Genomic DNA, 15,369 nt, shown 5'->3' with positions numbered 1-15,369 from the left:
AAGTGTTGTTCTTCTTGGGATGACGCACCACCTGCCTCTTCACTGACGTCGTCATCATCATGTACCATCTCCTCGGTAGTCACATCAGGTTCCATTATCACCTCCATGATGTCGTCGTTGGTGGTCTTGGAGAAGCCTGGAACTGTAACACACTGCGCAGCTTCTCTGGCAAGGTCCACTGCTACTGCAACAGTCTGAACCTCACCAGTCACAGATTGACTCCTCCTCTCACCTGGTATTCCATGCAACACATGTCTCCATGCGTGACGAATTGTAGCAATAGACAGCTGATCCCATGACTCCACCAAGAAGTCCACAGCTTTCTTGATGTTAAATACTCTCCAGAATTGTTTGAACAGTATTTTTTGCTGTGCCAACTGTTGATCCTCATCTTCTTCGCTCTTGCTATCGGTGGTGGTGTCACTCAGGTTACGCAACTCTTCCCTGGTGTTGGTGTAGTCGTTCAGGAGTTTGAATTTTTTCGTAGAGAATGCAGCTTTTACATTACAGATTAACTCTTGGTCCATGGGCTGTAATATAGACGTAGTGTTGGGAGGAAGGAAGACCACTTTTACGTTGGGGTGACGATCTAACAGTAGGGGCGAGTGTCCTGGTGCGTTGTCCAGCAGCAACAAAATCTTGAATGGCACATTCTGTCGCTCACAGAATTCCTTTACATCGGGAACAAAACAGTTATCAAACCAGGAGAGGGACAGTGTAGAGAACATCCACGCCTTACGTGCGGTCAGCCAGTGGACATTTAGCTTGGTCATGTCCATGGTTTTGTAGGCGTGCGGCTTGCGTGCTGTGTGGATCACCGATAACATAAGCCTACTGGTACCGGAGGCATTGGTGGTAAACAGGACGGTGATGCGCTCCTTCTGCATCTTCCGGCCCCGAATCTTGCTGGCATTCTTTACAACGAAGGACTTGGAAGGTAGCTTTTTCCAGAAAAGACCAGATTCGTCCATGTTAAACACCTGGTCGTCACTGTACTGTCCTTCCTCCATAATCTCACGTAAAAACGGAGGAAATTCCCTACCCGCAGCACGGTCAGCACTTGCTTCTTCACCACCAATGTTTATATTGGTGATCTTGTTCCGGATCTTAAACCTCTGTAACCACCCAGAGGAAGCATTAAAGGGTTTGGGCTCTGTAGTTCCCATCTTTCGTGCCACTGCGATGTACAGTTCACGTGCGTAGTCCTTAACAGAGCGCGTGTCGACCGCCATGTTCCGTCGCGCCTGACGCACCAAGTACCTCACAAGTAATTTTTCTGTCTTCAGAAGCACCTAGTTGTGAAAATACTTGATCATAGAAGCACCTGTAGACTTTGTGATCTTCATGTGCTCCTTTATCTTGGCTGCATCCTTCTTTATTGTTCGAATCGTAGATTCATTCACACCATGCTGGCGCGCCAAATCAACCTGCCTTGTTTCTTTCTCCAACTCTTGGATGATCTTGTACTTCACCTCGTAGCTTAAGGAACGTCGTGTCTTCTTTGGCTTAGTGCCGCTGGGTCCAGGTAAGGAAAGGTTTCTCTCTGGGGGCGGTGGTCCGGCGGAAGCCATTTTACAGAACAATGGATACACGTTTACACGGTCTGGCGTGGAGGGATGAAACTGGCGTGGCTAGGTCACGCATCGTCTTTCCTCCCTCCCTCCCTCCCTCCCTCCCTCCCTCCCTCCCCCGGGTGGACACGTCATAATACTTTAAGCCAATTACAGCTAGCAGCAGAGGGGGGTAGGGATGCATGGCCAATCACAGTCCGATACGTCATATGACGTCAGTGATAACGCAACAAAGACACACACTGTGCAACCTTACCGTGCGGCTTGCCCAGGCGGAGGGAGGAGGAGGGAGAGGCGAGAGCACAGGCAGGCAGGCGGGTGGGGCGAATCTAAAAATAGCGTCGAGCCGGACACTCTCCACGTAATGGGGTTCACGCACCGCGTAATGTGAGCACGTTAGGTTCTGGCAGGGCACCGCATTAACGTGGAAACGCAGAATGTGGGACCGCGTAAAGCGAGGGTTATAAAGTGATGAAAAGGGTATGCTTAATACTGTAGTCCACAAAACATGTAGCTATGCTTTTTTTATTTGGTCCCCCGTCATACTAGTCCGTTTTCTCTCACATCAGGACGCCTGAGTCCTCCGTTTTCTCTCTTAATCTTAGAGTGCACCAGAAACTTTACTATTTTTAGTAATGCCACAGAATTTGAAATTGCAACCCCAATTGCAACTTGCAATTGTTGAGGCAACTAGATATGTCTGATTACATCAAATGTGTTATTGTCAATTTGTAGGTGAAAGATTTTATCCTCAATAGATGTATGTTAACATTTCACCTGTAGGCAAATGCTTAGAAAAGCCTAAGTAAGGAAGCATATTCCTTTAACACATAATATCTGACCAGTATGGGGCGGATCATCGTGTCTCCGTCAGGGGTTCGTGGAGTGGTGGTCCGGTAGGCGTCACGTGTTTTTTTTTTGGGGGGGGGGGGTGGCCACGGACGTATATGCGATCGGATGTTGTTCGGTCGGACGTTAACCGGCGCAGGACTGTACTGTAATGTACAGAGTATAAACCTAGAATACCTGGAATCCGTGGTTGGCGAGGGTTTACTGTATGCTATGTATTAATTTTATTGTTGATCATGGCACTTTTGTTCATTTTTTATGTATGCAGTTTGAAATGTTTTTAAATTAGGCTCACCTTTTGTTCACTAAATTGTTTAACTCTGAACCACATCGTTAATATAGAAGTTTAGTGTTAAAAAGCAGCTGTTGAAGTTCGAAGGTGTTTATAACAAAATTGTTTATTATTATTGTTTGGAAGTACAGTACTGTACTCAGTCTGTACCGCCCTACTGTTTGAACCTGTTGTATGCCCTCCATGCCTTGCTGTTATCCCTCGTTTAGCGATAATTTTGCTTAATGTTAAGTTTTTCAGGAACATAACCTCATTTTTAAATGAGGGATGCTTGTACTTAACAAGACTCCTTTCATTGTGACAAGTGGTTTGCAATTTATGAACAGACGCACAACAATTAGAATGTGATTTAGAGATACCTAAAGTAATCTAATGGGTAGGTATCCCGGTAACCATCAGGCAAATTTGAAGTTGGTTGCTCTTCCTGTTACCATCTCAATTTTATGGAGTGAGACCTGGGCAAGGCAGCTAAGAGGGCACTTGGAAATCACCTGGAGAAAAAAATCAGCTGCACATAAGTTCTAAACACAAAAGTATTCCATCATTCAGTGTTACTGCACTGGTAGTTTATTATCTTTGTTGAATGAGAAGTCCATTGAATGCCATACTTTCATTTTTTTTTAGGGGTCTTCTACTTAGAATTATAATGACAACCTTTGAATGTTTTTCTGTTGCCAAAGTTCTTGTCTGTATCAGGTTCTATTGTTTATATATATTTGTTTAAAGGAGAATAAGGTGAGTCACTTTGCTATATCATTACACTCCCACCAAAAACTTCTCATCGCTATAAGCACGATGCAATATGAAATAATTCCAAGATGACAAGCTCCATTCTGCTCATTCTCACATCAATCGTGCCCAGGTTTTTTAAAAGTTTTTGTTGAGTGTACAACTTATATTAATGTTTTCAGAGTTAGTCTTCATGAAGTAAAGACCCGCCTGAGTCACAACCTTCGTCGGCTTGAAAATCAGGGTCTTGGTTCACGATCAGACAACTATCAGACTCTTCTCAATGCTGTTGCCAGTGACATTGTTAACCAAAGACAACACCGAATATCTAGGAAAATGGTGAGGAAAAAAAGTCCAATGTTTATCTTTCTTTTTCTCTTATGTTACATGAAAAGGAAAATCTTGATTAATGTGTGTCATGCTCTGTGTAAAAACATCTTTGTGAGTAGAAAGAGAACATATTGCTTCAGGAAGATAGTGTATAAGGGTTATATATATATATGTACCAGTATGTAATCTATGTGCATATGAGGCGGTTTGCATGAGAGGGGTGGATCAGACGTGTTTCCAGAAGTATTGCTTAGTTAAGTTCCCATCTGTCAGGAAAATGCATATTTTTTAAGGGCCATGAAATTTTTTTAATCTTTTGTGTAAGATTGGGATTTATTAAGAAGTTTATGAAATCAAGATTTTATGATGTGTGCCAAAGAGTTTAGAGGTCTTTCATTGGGTTTGTTTTCATGGCTATGTTAGTTATGTCTCACAAAGATAAATACATTTATTATCAGTAATTTGGGAGAATCTGTCCTCCATTCATGAAAACATAAAGCCAAATCTAGATAATAAGGAATTGCAGAATGAAGTTGAGAAGTGCTAAAGTGTGATGCACTACATTAGGTGAGACTGTGGCTCAATAGGATTTTGAAATGATTTATTATTGTAAGAAGAATTACCTGAATCCTTTCCCAAGACTAGGACGATGTTGTGTTATTTTGGTGACAGTTAAAGCACTACTGACTTACATTTATTTGAATGTCTAATAACATGTTTTGACAACGAAAGCCTAGCTGCCATGTCTTGTAGACATTGACATATGTATCTTGCTTTTTTAATAAAAATCATATAGAAGATGGATCCCGTGTCCCACAAAGCACATCAAACTTTGCTCCATAACTGCATTGTGTAACTATGTATGATAGACTATAAGAATTTTGTGATTCATATTTTTGTCTTGTAAGCCATGAACAAAGACAATATACAGGTATAGCTACCCTGCACATTATCTTTTAATTTGGACACACTTTCTTTGAATTTAATAATTATCTTGAAAGAATTGAATTTAAATTGTTTAAATTCAGCATGATTCTCTATATACACACACATTAACCCCTTGTGTACATGGTCGCCTCTGAGTGAAGGGGTTAATGGAGATAGTTTACAAACCCCCTTCTGTATGGGGATTGTCTCTGAGCTTAATAAAATAATCTGGCATTAGCCAAATAAAATATTAAGAGTGGAATCCCCTGACTGAAGGTGATAGTGGATATACAGTAGAACTTCGATAAATCGGACTATTTGGGGCAGACCCCAGTCAGAAAAACGTGGAAGCTTGAAAAAAGCAAATATATGGTGCCAGGGGGAGTTGAAGATAACACTGCTTATCTGAACTGTTTAAAGAAAATCAGTTCTGTTATTAATGCAATTCAACAACTAAGGTCTTTAACTGTATAACAAGGTTATTAAAAGAATATTACATCAACAATAAAAAAATATGAAACAGAACTCTGGGTTGAAAATCAGACTTAAGTTTGGTTGTCGACAACTGTTTTGTCCGAGATGATTGTTATTTACTGTAAAGTGTTATATGTAAGTAACCACAGAATTTGTTTTATGAATAAAGAGAAAACTGTATACTGTACAGTACAGTACTATAAAGATAAAAATATGAAAAAATAAATGTAGGAGTTTATTGTATGTGGAAGATGAGTATTTATCTGGGAGCAACTGGTAGGGGGGTAGCACGGGTGGGTGGCTCCCTCCCCCTAACTCCCACAAAATTCCTTTAACACTTCTTTATGCATTTCCATTACAATTCTCAAAATTTAGGATCATTTGGTGCCAGGTTGATAAAATATTATCCTAAAAGAATCAGCTTTCCTGAAAAAAGAATCCCACATTGAACACCACGAGTCATTGTTTACAAAGAGCAAACAGCTCATCGGCTTACCACAAAGTCTGTCTTCATCACTCAGTAAATTAGTACAGTACAGTTGTGTATTGATCATAATTTAATAAATACTATTGCAATGTATTTATCACTTAATAAATACTACTATAGTGTATTTATCATCAATAAGTAATATTGTAGTAGTGTAAAGTATTATGCATTTGCGTATACCCTGGTTTATTCATTAATCATTTGTCTCAGTGTACAAGTAGCCAAACTGAGTCATAATATGACACTCAAAGGAAGTAAATAACATTTTTAAGAAGGCATCTTCATAACAAATAATACACAGTGTGTTGTAGTGACCCCTGTTGTAAGCTGGTCTGCAGAAAGCTGTCACACAAATGCATCTTGAGTAAATAACCTTCTGATACAGCTTATCCTTTTATTTTCAAGTTATATTACAAATTACATACAGTATTGTATTTTTTCTCTATTACTGAAGATGTTACATTAATCATGATGAACCGTAAATCATAAGAGACCAATCATATGGGAATATAATACTGAATCAATAAATAAATATACCTGACGAATGCAGCAACACCTAATCAGCCTCAGCCTGCTTACATACTTAAGTGTCTTAGTTTTCAGTTGGCGTAAAGCAAATCTAATTAGACCACTGTACAGTATTCAGTAAGTGTTGCTCATTCCATAAGATTTTTTGGTTATTAATCTCCCCCCCCCCCCCTTTTTTTTTTTTTTTTTTTTTAGTATTACTGGAGACCAGAGCATCTCAGAGTCCGAAAAAAGCAAATTCCGATATATAGAAGTCCGATTTATCGAGGTTTTACTGTAGTGTAGTCTACTAACGTCTTCTGTATCGGGTAGCCTCTGAGCTTAATAAAATCGTCTGGCATTAGCCAAATAAAATATTAAAAGTACTATCACCACAGTGAAAGGGTTAAATATACTATCACCTCTGAAAGCATAGGAACATAGCTAAACCATACCAGTACTTAGGTTAGTGTATGTACTGTGCAGTAGGGGTAAGTAGAAGAGTACATTGTTTAGCTCACACATTAGTAAATGAGAAATTGTGGCCTACCAGTCATCATTTTAACTTAGGACTTCAATGAATTGCTGGAAAGGGCAATTCTGGGGGAGACCACAAATTACAATATACGTTTAATTTTGTAAGATAGGATTTTTCAGCATAAGACAACTGTGGGCACCCTGAAACACAAGATGTATTTAACTGTACCAGCTGCAAAAGGTAAATAGGAATTTTATTAAGGAAGGCGCCTCTCTAGAGTACATCTGTTGAGTCAGCTAGATGGAATGAATGGAAGTGAATGAGAGATTCTGTGTTGCTGTTGATTCTAGCCACCTTGCATTATCGAGAGAAAGGTGTTTGTTAGAGGAACAGTGAAATATAGTAACAACCAAATAGCAGTGTAAATATTGAGGAATATAATGCATTATGTTAAAGTTTATTTATATCATAGACACAAAAAACAAATGTTAATTACTTGACAGGAGCTTCAGCGATTACTAGGAACAGCCAAACAGCTTGAAGACAAGGAAAAGTTTTACAAGGAACAGCTGGAGTCATACCACACTTACCTAAAGACATGCCTCAAGAATATTGCTGCCAGAAACAAGTGAGTTGTGTCAAGATATTCTGTACTACAATTTCTTAGTGTCTGACAATGAATTTCAACAATGGTCTCAGCCTTTTGGGATCTACTCCCACAAAACCTAACATTTACACTTTTTTTTTTTTTTTTGCCTCCCAGGCCAAGCTGTAGGTCGATGACTTGTGCCTGGGTAGGCTATTCCCCGAAAAAAGAAAGAAAAGGCAGTCACAGTATCATCACCAATGTATTGTCATTTTCCACACTTGTATCCTTCCACCTTAACAATATTTATATTTTGTTTCATTTACAGACTAGTGTATGGTAACTCGTTCACTTTATTTTCAGAAATGTGCATCACACATCAGGCAAACAGGGTGGGGAGAAGGCTCGATCAAAGCAGGCCATCAAATACACAGCTACAAAACTAATAGAGAAGGGAGTATTGTTGGAGGTTGAAGATCTGCCAGAATCTCAACAGAAGAATCTCCTGTTTGAAATCACTCCTTTGGCCACCACAGGGATTTTCCATGTACAAGCCAAGTTTATGGGTGTGTCCATGGAAAATGTTGAGATTGATATCCAGGTGAGCTTATCATTTGTGTTTACTGTACATTGTCACCCCATAGTTTATCATACTAAGTATGACACTGAACTATTGTTTGCTGCTCATTAAGGGGGTGAGATATACCAGCTTGTTAAAATTGTAAAGTTTATGACAATATTAGTTCTAAAAGTGACCCCAAAACAACCTACTACAGTAATACAGTAGAAGTCCAAAAATCCAGACTGCTTGGGGATTGGGTCGGTCCAGATTTTCGGATTTTCCAGATTCTCATGCAGTACTTTTAAAATTCAAATTTAAGGAGGAATAAAGAAGAGATGAACAGGTACATTTTGATAGTTTATTCATTAGCAAATAAAGCATGCTTCATTTATCAAAACGAGCAGTTTTAAAGAAAAATAAAGTCAACACTTGACAAAATGTAAACAAACTGTCTAATACCATGACGAGTCTTGAAATTCCTAAGCCATCCATCACTAAATGTGCATTCTGATTCAATGTTCATTTGCTCCTTAAAAGACTTTGCTTTGGCAATAAGCATCGGCCCAGAAATTGCCATACCTTCTGATCGTTTTAACAAAAACCATTCTTGCAACACTTTATCAAGATTTTCTAATTTGGGCCGATGTAAACTTTTTCTTTCAGCAATTTTAATGTAAGGCTCAGAAGAAGCTGTGAATTCTTGAATTTTATTCTTTGCCTTTTTTATATCATAAATTGTAGACTTTCCAATGTCGTATGTTTCCATTAGAACAGTATTGCTCACACCACGTTCTAGTTTCTTAATTATTTCAAATTTGTCACTCAATTTCAATGTGTTCTTCTTTCTCTTCACACAACAAAGTTTATCTACTTTAGGAGCCATTATAATGGGCTTGTACTCTGTAAATGGAAAGAGTAGGACTCAAAATTACATACGTTGTCACCGTTGGATTGCTTGTTTTAAAGTGGCGAACGCGTGGTCGCTTGTTGTTTTTGTGCAGCTGTGGCATTCACGCATGCACACACACACAAAAGATTTATAGTGCCTCAAATTTTACATTTCAGGACAAGCTAATTACAAAACTAACAAAATTAGCTACCTATAATTTACAATTACCTGTACTTTTATTATTAGAATTATGTAAATTAATTTTTTTAAAGCAACTCCATTCATTCACGTAACCCACAAAAGCCCACTAAATTTAAAAATTCGAAAAGTCCGGATTCTCAGGTGGTCCGGATTTCTGGCATCCGGATTTTTGGACTTTTACTGTATCTCCATTACCGGTAGCCTGAATCCCTCAAACCCGGGACTCTCCAATAGCCGGAACTAAAAGTTCTCGGAAAATCATTCCAAGGTTGAAAATCAAGAGCATTTTCTGAAAATGTCTTAAATAAAGACAAAAGCTAAAGTATTTTTGGGGGAGACTTGACCTGACCTGACAATGTCAGGTGGAAGTAGGGTGGGGGATTATTGGTCTCATATTACTGACCTTCTGATGGAATGTCAGGTCTCCCTTTCCTGGGTGGAGGATTAGTGGGTCTCATAACCTGAGGTGGTCTTGTTTTGTCATTGATAAAATAAGATATTAAATACTACTTTAGAAAAACACAATACAAAATTAGCAGTTTCCATAAAAATTAAATGACAAGCCAAATAATAATATACAAATAAGTATTTTACTGTATAAAGGGTGACAACAATGGCCAGTGAGATGGCAAGTGCTGGCAACTTTACTGTATTGGGGAGAGTGGTGTCAGTGGAATCATCTGCTGTTACCTCTCTGTAAACAAGAGACTAATAATATACTACAGCGCAGTAGCTCATCTAGGACTAAGTGTGGGATTTGGGGGAAATTTATTATTTTTTTTATAATGTTTTCTTAACCAGGCACCAAATGAACCTAAGTAATAGGGTAATTATGGTGAATTGCATACCGTTGTCACAAAGCAGGGGTGTCAAACTCATGGCTCGCGGACCAAATGTGACCCTTAGGATGGTCAGGTGTGGCCCAAGGGATGACGGTAAAATTTACCAACCCGTGAAATTATGATAGAAATAGATATGAAAGAAAAGGTGCAGATATGAAAGAGACAGTAAATTCCGAAATGATATTCTACGTCATTGTGGCAATTAGTGAATTTATATTGTTAATGCTAGTAATAACATTGTTGTAAAGGGAAAATTGCTTATAAATCGAAATTCCTAAAGAATTAAAAAACGAAGCTGCAGCCATTACTGGCATCTGAACAAAGACAGTAGCCAAACGATGCAACACTAGGCTAAACAGACGAGGAGAACTGGTGTACGCTGTTGGACCCTCTCCACTTCTTTGGAGAAATCACGAGTTATGCTTTGCTTTTTAATCACTCGGTTATCTATAGCTATGACTAACTATATGTAGAATTGGTGAGTAGCCAATCCTTTGAAATGAAAATATATAAGATTTGTAGGGAACTTTGTACATATGCCGGTCGCATCAAACCCGCTAACCACCGCCTTGCGCTAGGCTTCGCCAGTGTACGGGTTCAGTCCAGGTTCATATTTTTTCTTTTTGTATTATTAGAGTTAATCATGTGTATAAAGTAAAATGAATTTTACATGTTTAAGATCAGGCAAACCCAAATGAGGTATTCCTGGTAAGCCAGGTAAGGCAATGTATGAAACTGTAAACTTCGATCCTGCAAATATGTTATATAGCATTGTGTTGACCCTGAAGAAGGTAACTAAAATAAGAATTGGCTTTAAAAAGGTTTTAAGTTTGACACCACTGTCATAAAGGGATGGTGGGCAGACAAGCGCAGGCCGGGAGGTGACTTGTCCTCCCTCTTCCTTCTCCACCATCTGCTATCTCTTCCAGACTATGCATCCAAACACAATTTGTACAGTTTCTTAATGATTCATATATAATTCATTAGCCGGTAATTTATGAGGAAACCGCTACCACCAGAAGGAGTTGTTCAATTTTATTCATTTTACCACAGATGTTCTTATCACTATACAAATTATATATCATTCTTTCAATTATTTAATAGCTGTACTGTATCCTTTCAACATTACGTTACATAACATTTTAAAATTCAGTATGGAGTAAGGAGGTGTGAGGAGAGGGAGAGACCCTTTTTTTTGGGGACTGACCGCTGACCCCCCAAAAATGATACCCTGGATGTATCCAAGAATGTCTGTGGGTAGTTTTAAAGTTGCCAGCATTTTTGCGGCTGGGACAGGGAGCCATTCGTTCTAGAGACAGTAATTCCCTTTAGCTGTATTATATATATATATATATATATATATGTGTGTGTGTAGACACAGACACACAAAACACATACAAATAAATAATAATGGGAAAATTCCCTCACAAATAATCAAGACTTTTTTTTTACATTTTGTTGTCTTGTTTCTGATTATTTGTAAGAGGATTTTCCCATTATTGTTGGGAAATTTTTCTCTGAATTTTCCAGAAAATGTGTTCCTTGAAAATCACTCCCAAAGGCCTAATTTTCCGGAAAATTTTTTGGGAACGATTTTCCGAGAAAATTTCAATTACGGTTATCGGAGAGTTCCAGATTTGAGGGATTCCGGCTAATGGCAGTCCGTGCGTATATGGGCTGTTGAAATATATATGTTTATACTACACTTTTTTTTTCATTGCTTGTTTATTTTACGTCTTTAGAAAGTATGCTTTTTATGACATTATTACTGTACACATACTAAGGAAGAGAAATAGTCCAGTTAGAAGTTTCTGTGACAAAAACTTAAATTTTGGCAGTAATATTTCCACTTACCACTGAGATGAGGTAGGCCTTGACATATGCATGACAGTGGCATTACAAATATGTACCAAATAAGTGCAATACAGTCATGCACCGGTTAACGTCCGACCAAACAACGTCCGATCGTATATACGTCCGTGCCCCCAAAATTCCGTGACGCCTGCTGGACCACTACTCCACGACCCCCTGACGGAGACACGATGATCCTCCCCATACTGGTCAGATATTATGTTAAAGGAATATGCTTCCTTGATTAGGCTTTTTTTAAACATTTGCCTCCAGGTGTAATGTTAACCTACATCTATTGAGGATAAAATCTTTCACCCTCAAATTGACAATAACACATTTGCTGTAATCAGACATATCTAGTTGCCTCAACAATTGCAACTCCAGTTGCAATTGGGGTTGCAATTTCAAATTCTGTGTCACTACTAAGAAATAACAAAGTCTCTGGTGCACTGCACTCTAAGATTAAGAGAAAACAGACGACTCAGGCGTCCTGAAGTGAGAAAAAACGGACTCCTATGACGGGGCACTCAAATAAAGAGACATGGCTACATGTTTTGTGGACTACCCACTGTACAGTATCCTTTTCATCACTTTGTAGTAAACCTCGTCATGCCTATGTGTGTTTCTGATAATTACCATAACATTATATATTTATATATTAACGGTTGTACAAACACAAGGCCTCACACATGCCACTCAGACTGACAGACTTGACAAGTTTTACCAACCATAAAGACAGTTGAAGCTTTAAACATCACAGTGGATCTTGAATATTCCAACTGTAATCAGACTTATTTAAGTTGCCGCAGCAATTGCAACCCCAGTTGCAATTTCAAATTCTGTGTCATTACTAAGGAATAAATAAGTCTCTGGTGCACTGCACTCTAAGATTAAGAGAAAACGGGCGACTCGGGTGTCCTGAAGTGAGAGAAAACGGACTTCTTTGACGGGGCACTCAAATAAAGAGAAACATAGCTACATGTTTTGTGGACTACCCACTTTACATTATCCTTTTCATCACTTTGTAATAAACCTAGCCATGCCTATGTGTGTTTATGATATTTACCATAACATTATATATATATATATATTTAGTGGGTCTAAAGGGTTGTAAAATGGGAAACTTGGGGTTGGGTGCTTGGAACCCCCATTAGAATAAATCCGATAGGTTTATGTAATTTCGGACAACGTCCATTTCGGTTAACATCACGTTTCCAAGAACGTATCTAGGACGTTAACCGGCGCATGACTGTATTCATTATAATTCACCATACTCATACGCATGCCTCTACTGCACTACATTTCACTATCACCTATTATTTTTCCAAGCAAGCCTTATATATTACGACATGCTTTTGTATGGTATATGCGACTATTGTGAATAGCCATTACACCAAGGTCTCATAAATTAAAAAATATTTCACTACACATCACTTTATCACTTCATAAAAATAAATATCCAGGTTGTAAGGGATAAATATATTGAGATGAGAGGCAATAAGGCCCTGGACACCCACACCCATCACTTAGAAAGCAAGATGCACACTGACGACTGTGGCACAATAACGTCTAGTCTACTGCACCTAGGCGGGTTGTCACTTGGCTGTAAGGCTTGGTTCTGCGTAGGAGAGTGGTTGTAACAAAAGTGGTATTCATTTTGAGAAAAAAAAATATAAAAAAATCGCTGTGCTAGCGTGTCTGATTGCAAGGCAAAAGTTTCATTTCCATTAAATCAAAACGCCACTTATGCGTGTCTGTTTACGAGTGTGTTAACAAACAACCACACTGGTCGAATTTTGTAGCTGTATCCATGAGGGAGTGTTCATATTGCACATAAACCTTAAAAATATATATCCCATGTTTTGTGGAGACAATCTCATTCTTTCTCATTCTTTTCACATAAAAAAAATCTTTGTATATTCATATGTGATTCCAAAGGCTGTTAAAATACATTTAATGTATGAACCATTGATAATGTACTCTCATAAAACCTTTAAACAAAATTATTAAAAGTTTATCCTCGGCACAATTCATATCCAGCGAGGTACCTGAAGGTTTTCATTTTGATAGCTTAACTCAGTGGTGGCCCAAGTTTGATTTTCTGTCTTTAAAATTCTTAATGGTTATTTACACAGCAAAATTCAGCAGTTATCTCAAGTTGTGTATTTATTTATTTTTATTCTCCATTATATTAAGTTATAAAGATATGCAGTACCTTAGTTTTTAGATATTAGACTTAAGACCCTTACTGAATAAAGCTCTCAGTATCTGAATCATCCCAATGCAAAGCATTTAGTACAAATGGCAAATTGTTACTGATTTGAGACAAAGTAAAATAGGACTATTAACACACAACTTTTTTGTTATTGACACTTAGTGCTGTTGTTTGTGGTTGTGGAGTTTTGTGAGGGAATCCTTATATCTGAGGACATCTTATTTTTGCAGGAATTGCTTCAGTTACAATATGAAGGTGTGAGTGTCAAGAAAATGTTCTCCAAAGTTAAAGTTAATGTCAACCTTCTTCTCTACTTACTTAATAACAAGTTCTACTCTAAGAAGAAGTAGACTTGCCAGCCTGGAAATTTATGAATAGGGCATAGAAGAGGAACATGACTACCCCATGAAGAGAGTTGGTTTTTTAAGTGGCAATGATGGCTATGGAATTCCCAAAGCTCGGTTTTAATCCACAGTTTAAATGATTTACAGATTAATTTACTACAGATTGCACAGATATAATAGGCTGACTTTCATTCAGTCTTGCAGAAACAGGGCATATTCATACAGTGTAAGCTGGAAGTTTACATTTTTCATGTAATTACTACAATTGTATTTTCCTGGGATATGTACTGCAAGACCACAATGAATTTTTGAAGAAAGTAGTTTACAAATTTGTGTTTAAATTGTGGAAGAACATTTCAGAGAGACACTTTCCCTGTACATACCGTATTGTAATTGTAAATTCTGCTGGGACCTGCTACACTAGACCATAATAAAATTTTTAATAAAGGTGGGGTTGGGTTTCATGCAGTAAAGCTGCTGTTGAACATCTTATGTTGGTCAGTGTTATCCTTTCATCTACTATAAATGTTTAATTTTGTCTCCCAGAATGTGTTCCTCCATGGTTCTTCCAAGGACATGATTCCAAAATTTTCTTAAATAACTGTCTTTCCCTGCCCAATGTTAGACTTTTAAGTTTATCCTATTCTTAATAAGAGTGCAATTTTCTCATAAATTAGTGATCAGTGGTAACAAGATTATCGCAAAGGATATAGTTTTTATTAGCAGATTTTATTTCAGGATAATGCCGTTTACCTAAAACCTTTTGAGTTTGTTGCACTTTGTCATCTGCCATATAAACATTTTATCTTAGTGGTGCTATATTTTAGAATTACTTCAGGTAATGGCCGTACTGCACTGTAGCAGGAAAGGTCTTGCAAAAGTGTAAAAACTTCAAGTATATGATACAAAGAATCAGGTAATATATATTCTTGAATGCCTCCACACACAGAAGTCTTCTTAACCTACATTATGCTCACATCCAATGAAGTTCAACAAAACTAAAGTCAATTGATGTATGTATAGTAATTGCTTATGGTGAAATACATATCACATGAATATGTACACAAAAACATTCTGTTCACATTTTCAGACAAAGTAGGGATAGTGCAGAAACAACAAGCATGTATAAAGCCTATCGTACATTGTAGTTAGCACTGCTTTCACTTCCCAACTGTATAGTTATATACCCATTCACAGCTTGCTGTAAAATGATGATGATGATGGTGTATGTAAGA

General features: G+C 37.9%; 1 protein-coding gene across 1 annotated transcript in view; it reads left to right on the top strand.

Annotated features, from left to right (window-relative positions):
- LOC121872086 (ras GTPase-activating-like protein IQGAP3) overlaps positions 1–15,078 on the top strand; it is a 123,093-nt gene extending 108,015 nt beyond the window's left edge. Inside the window, exons 31-34 of the mRNA XM_042374778.1 lie at positions 3,624–3,780; positions 7,148–7,272; positions 7,594–7,831; positions 14,021–15,078. Coding sequence (XP_042230712.1) covers positions 3,624–3,780; positions 7,148–7,272; positions 7,594–7,831; positions 14,021–14,140 — 640 coding nt within the window. The 3' untranslated portion in view covers positions 14,141–15,078. The remainder of the gene's footprint in view (positions 1–3,623; positions 3,781–7,147; positions 7,273–7,593; positions 7,832–14,020) is intronic.
- The last annotated feature ends 291 nt before the right edge of the window (positions 15,079–15,369 follow it).

The sequence above is a fragment of the Homarus americanus genome, unplaced genomic scaffold (assembly GCF_018991925.1).
Source record: "Homarus americanus isolate GMGI-L3 unplaced genomic scaffold, GMGI_Hamer_2.0 scaffold51476, whole genome shotgun sequence".
Lineage (NCBI taxonomy): Eukaryota > Metazoa > Arthropoda > Malacostraca > Decapoda > Nephropidae > Homarus > Homarus americanus.
This window is presented reverse-complemented; position numbering and strand designations above follow the sequence as displayed.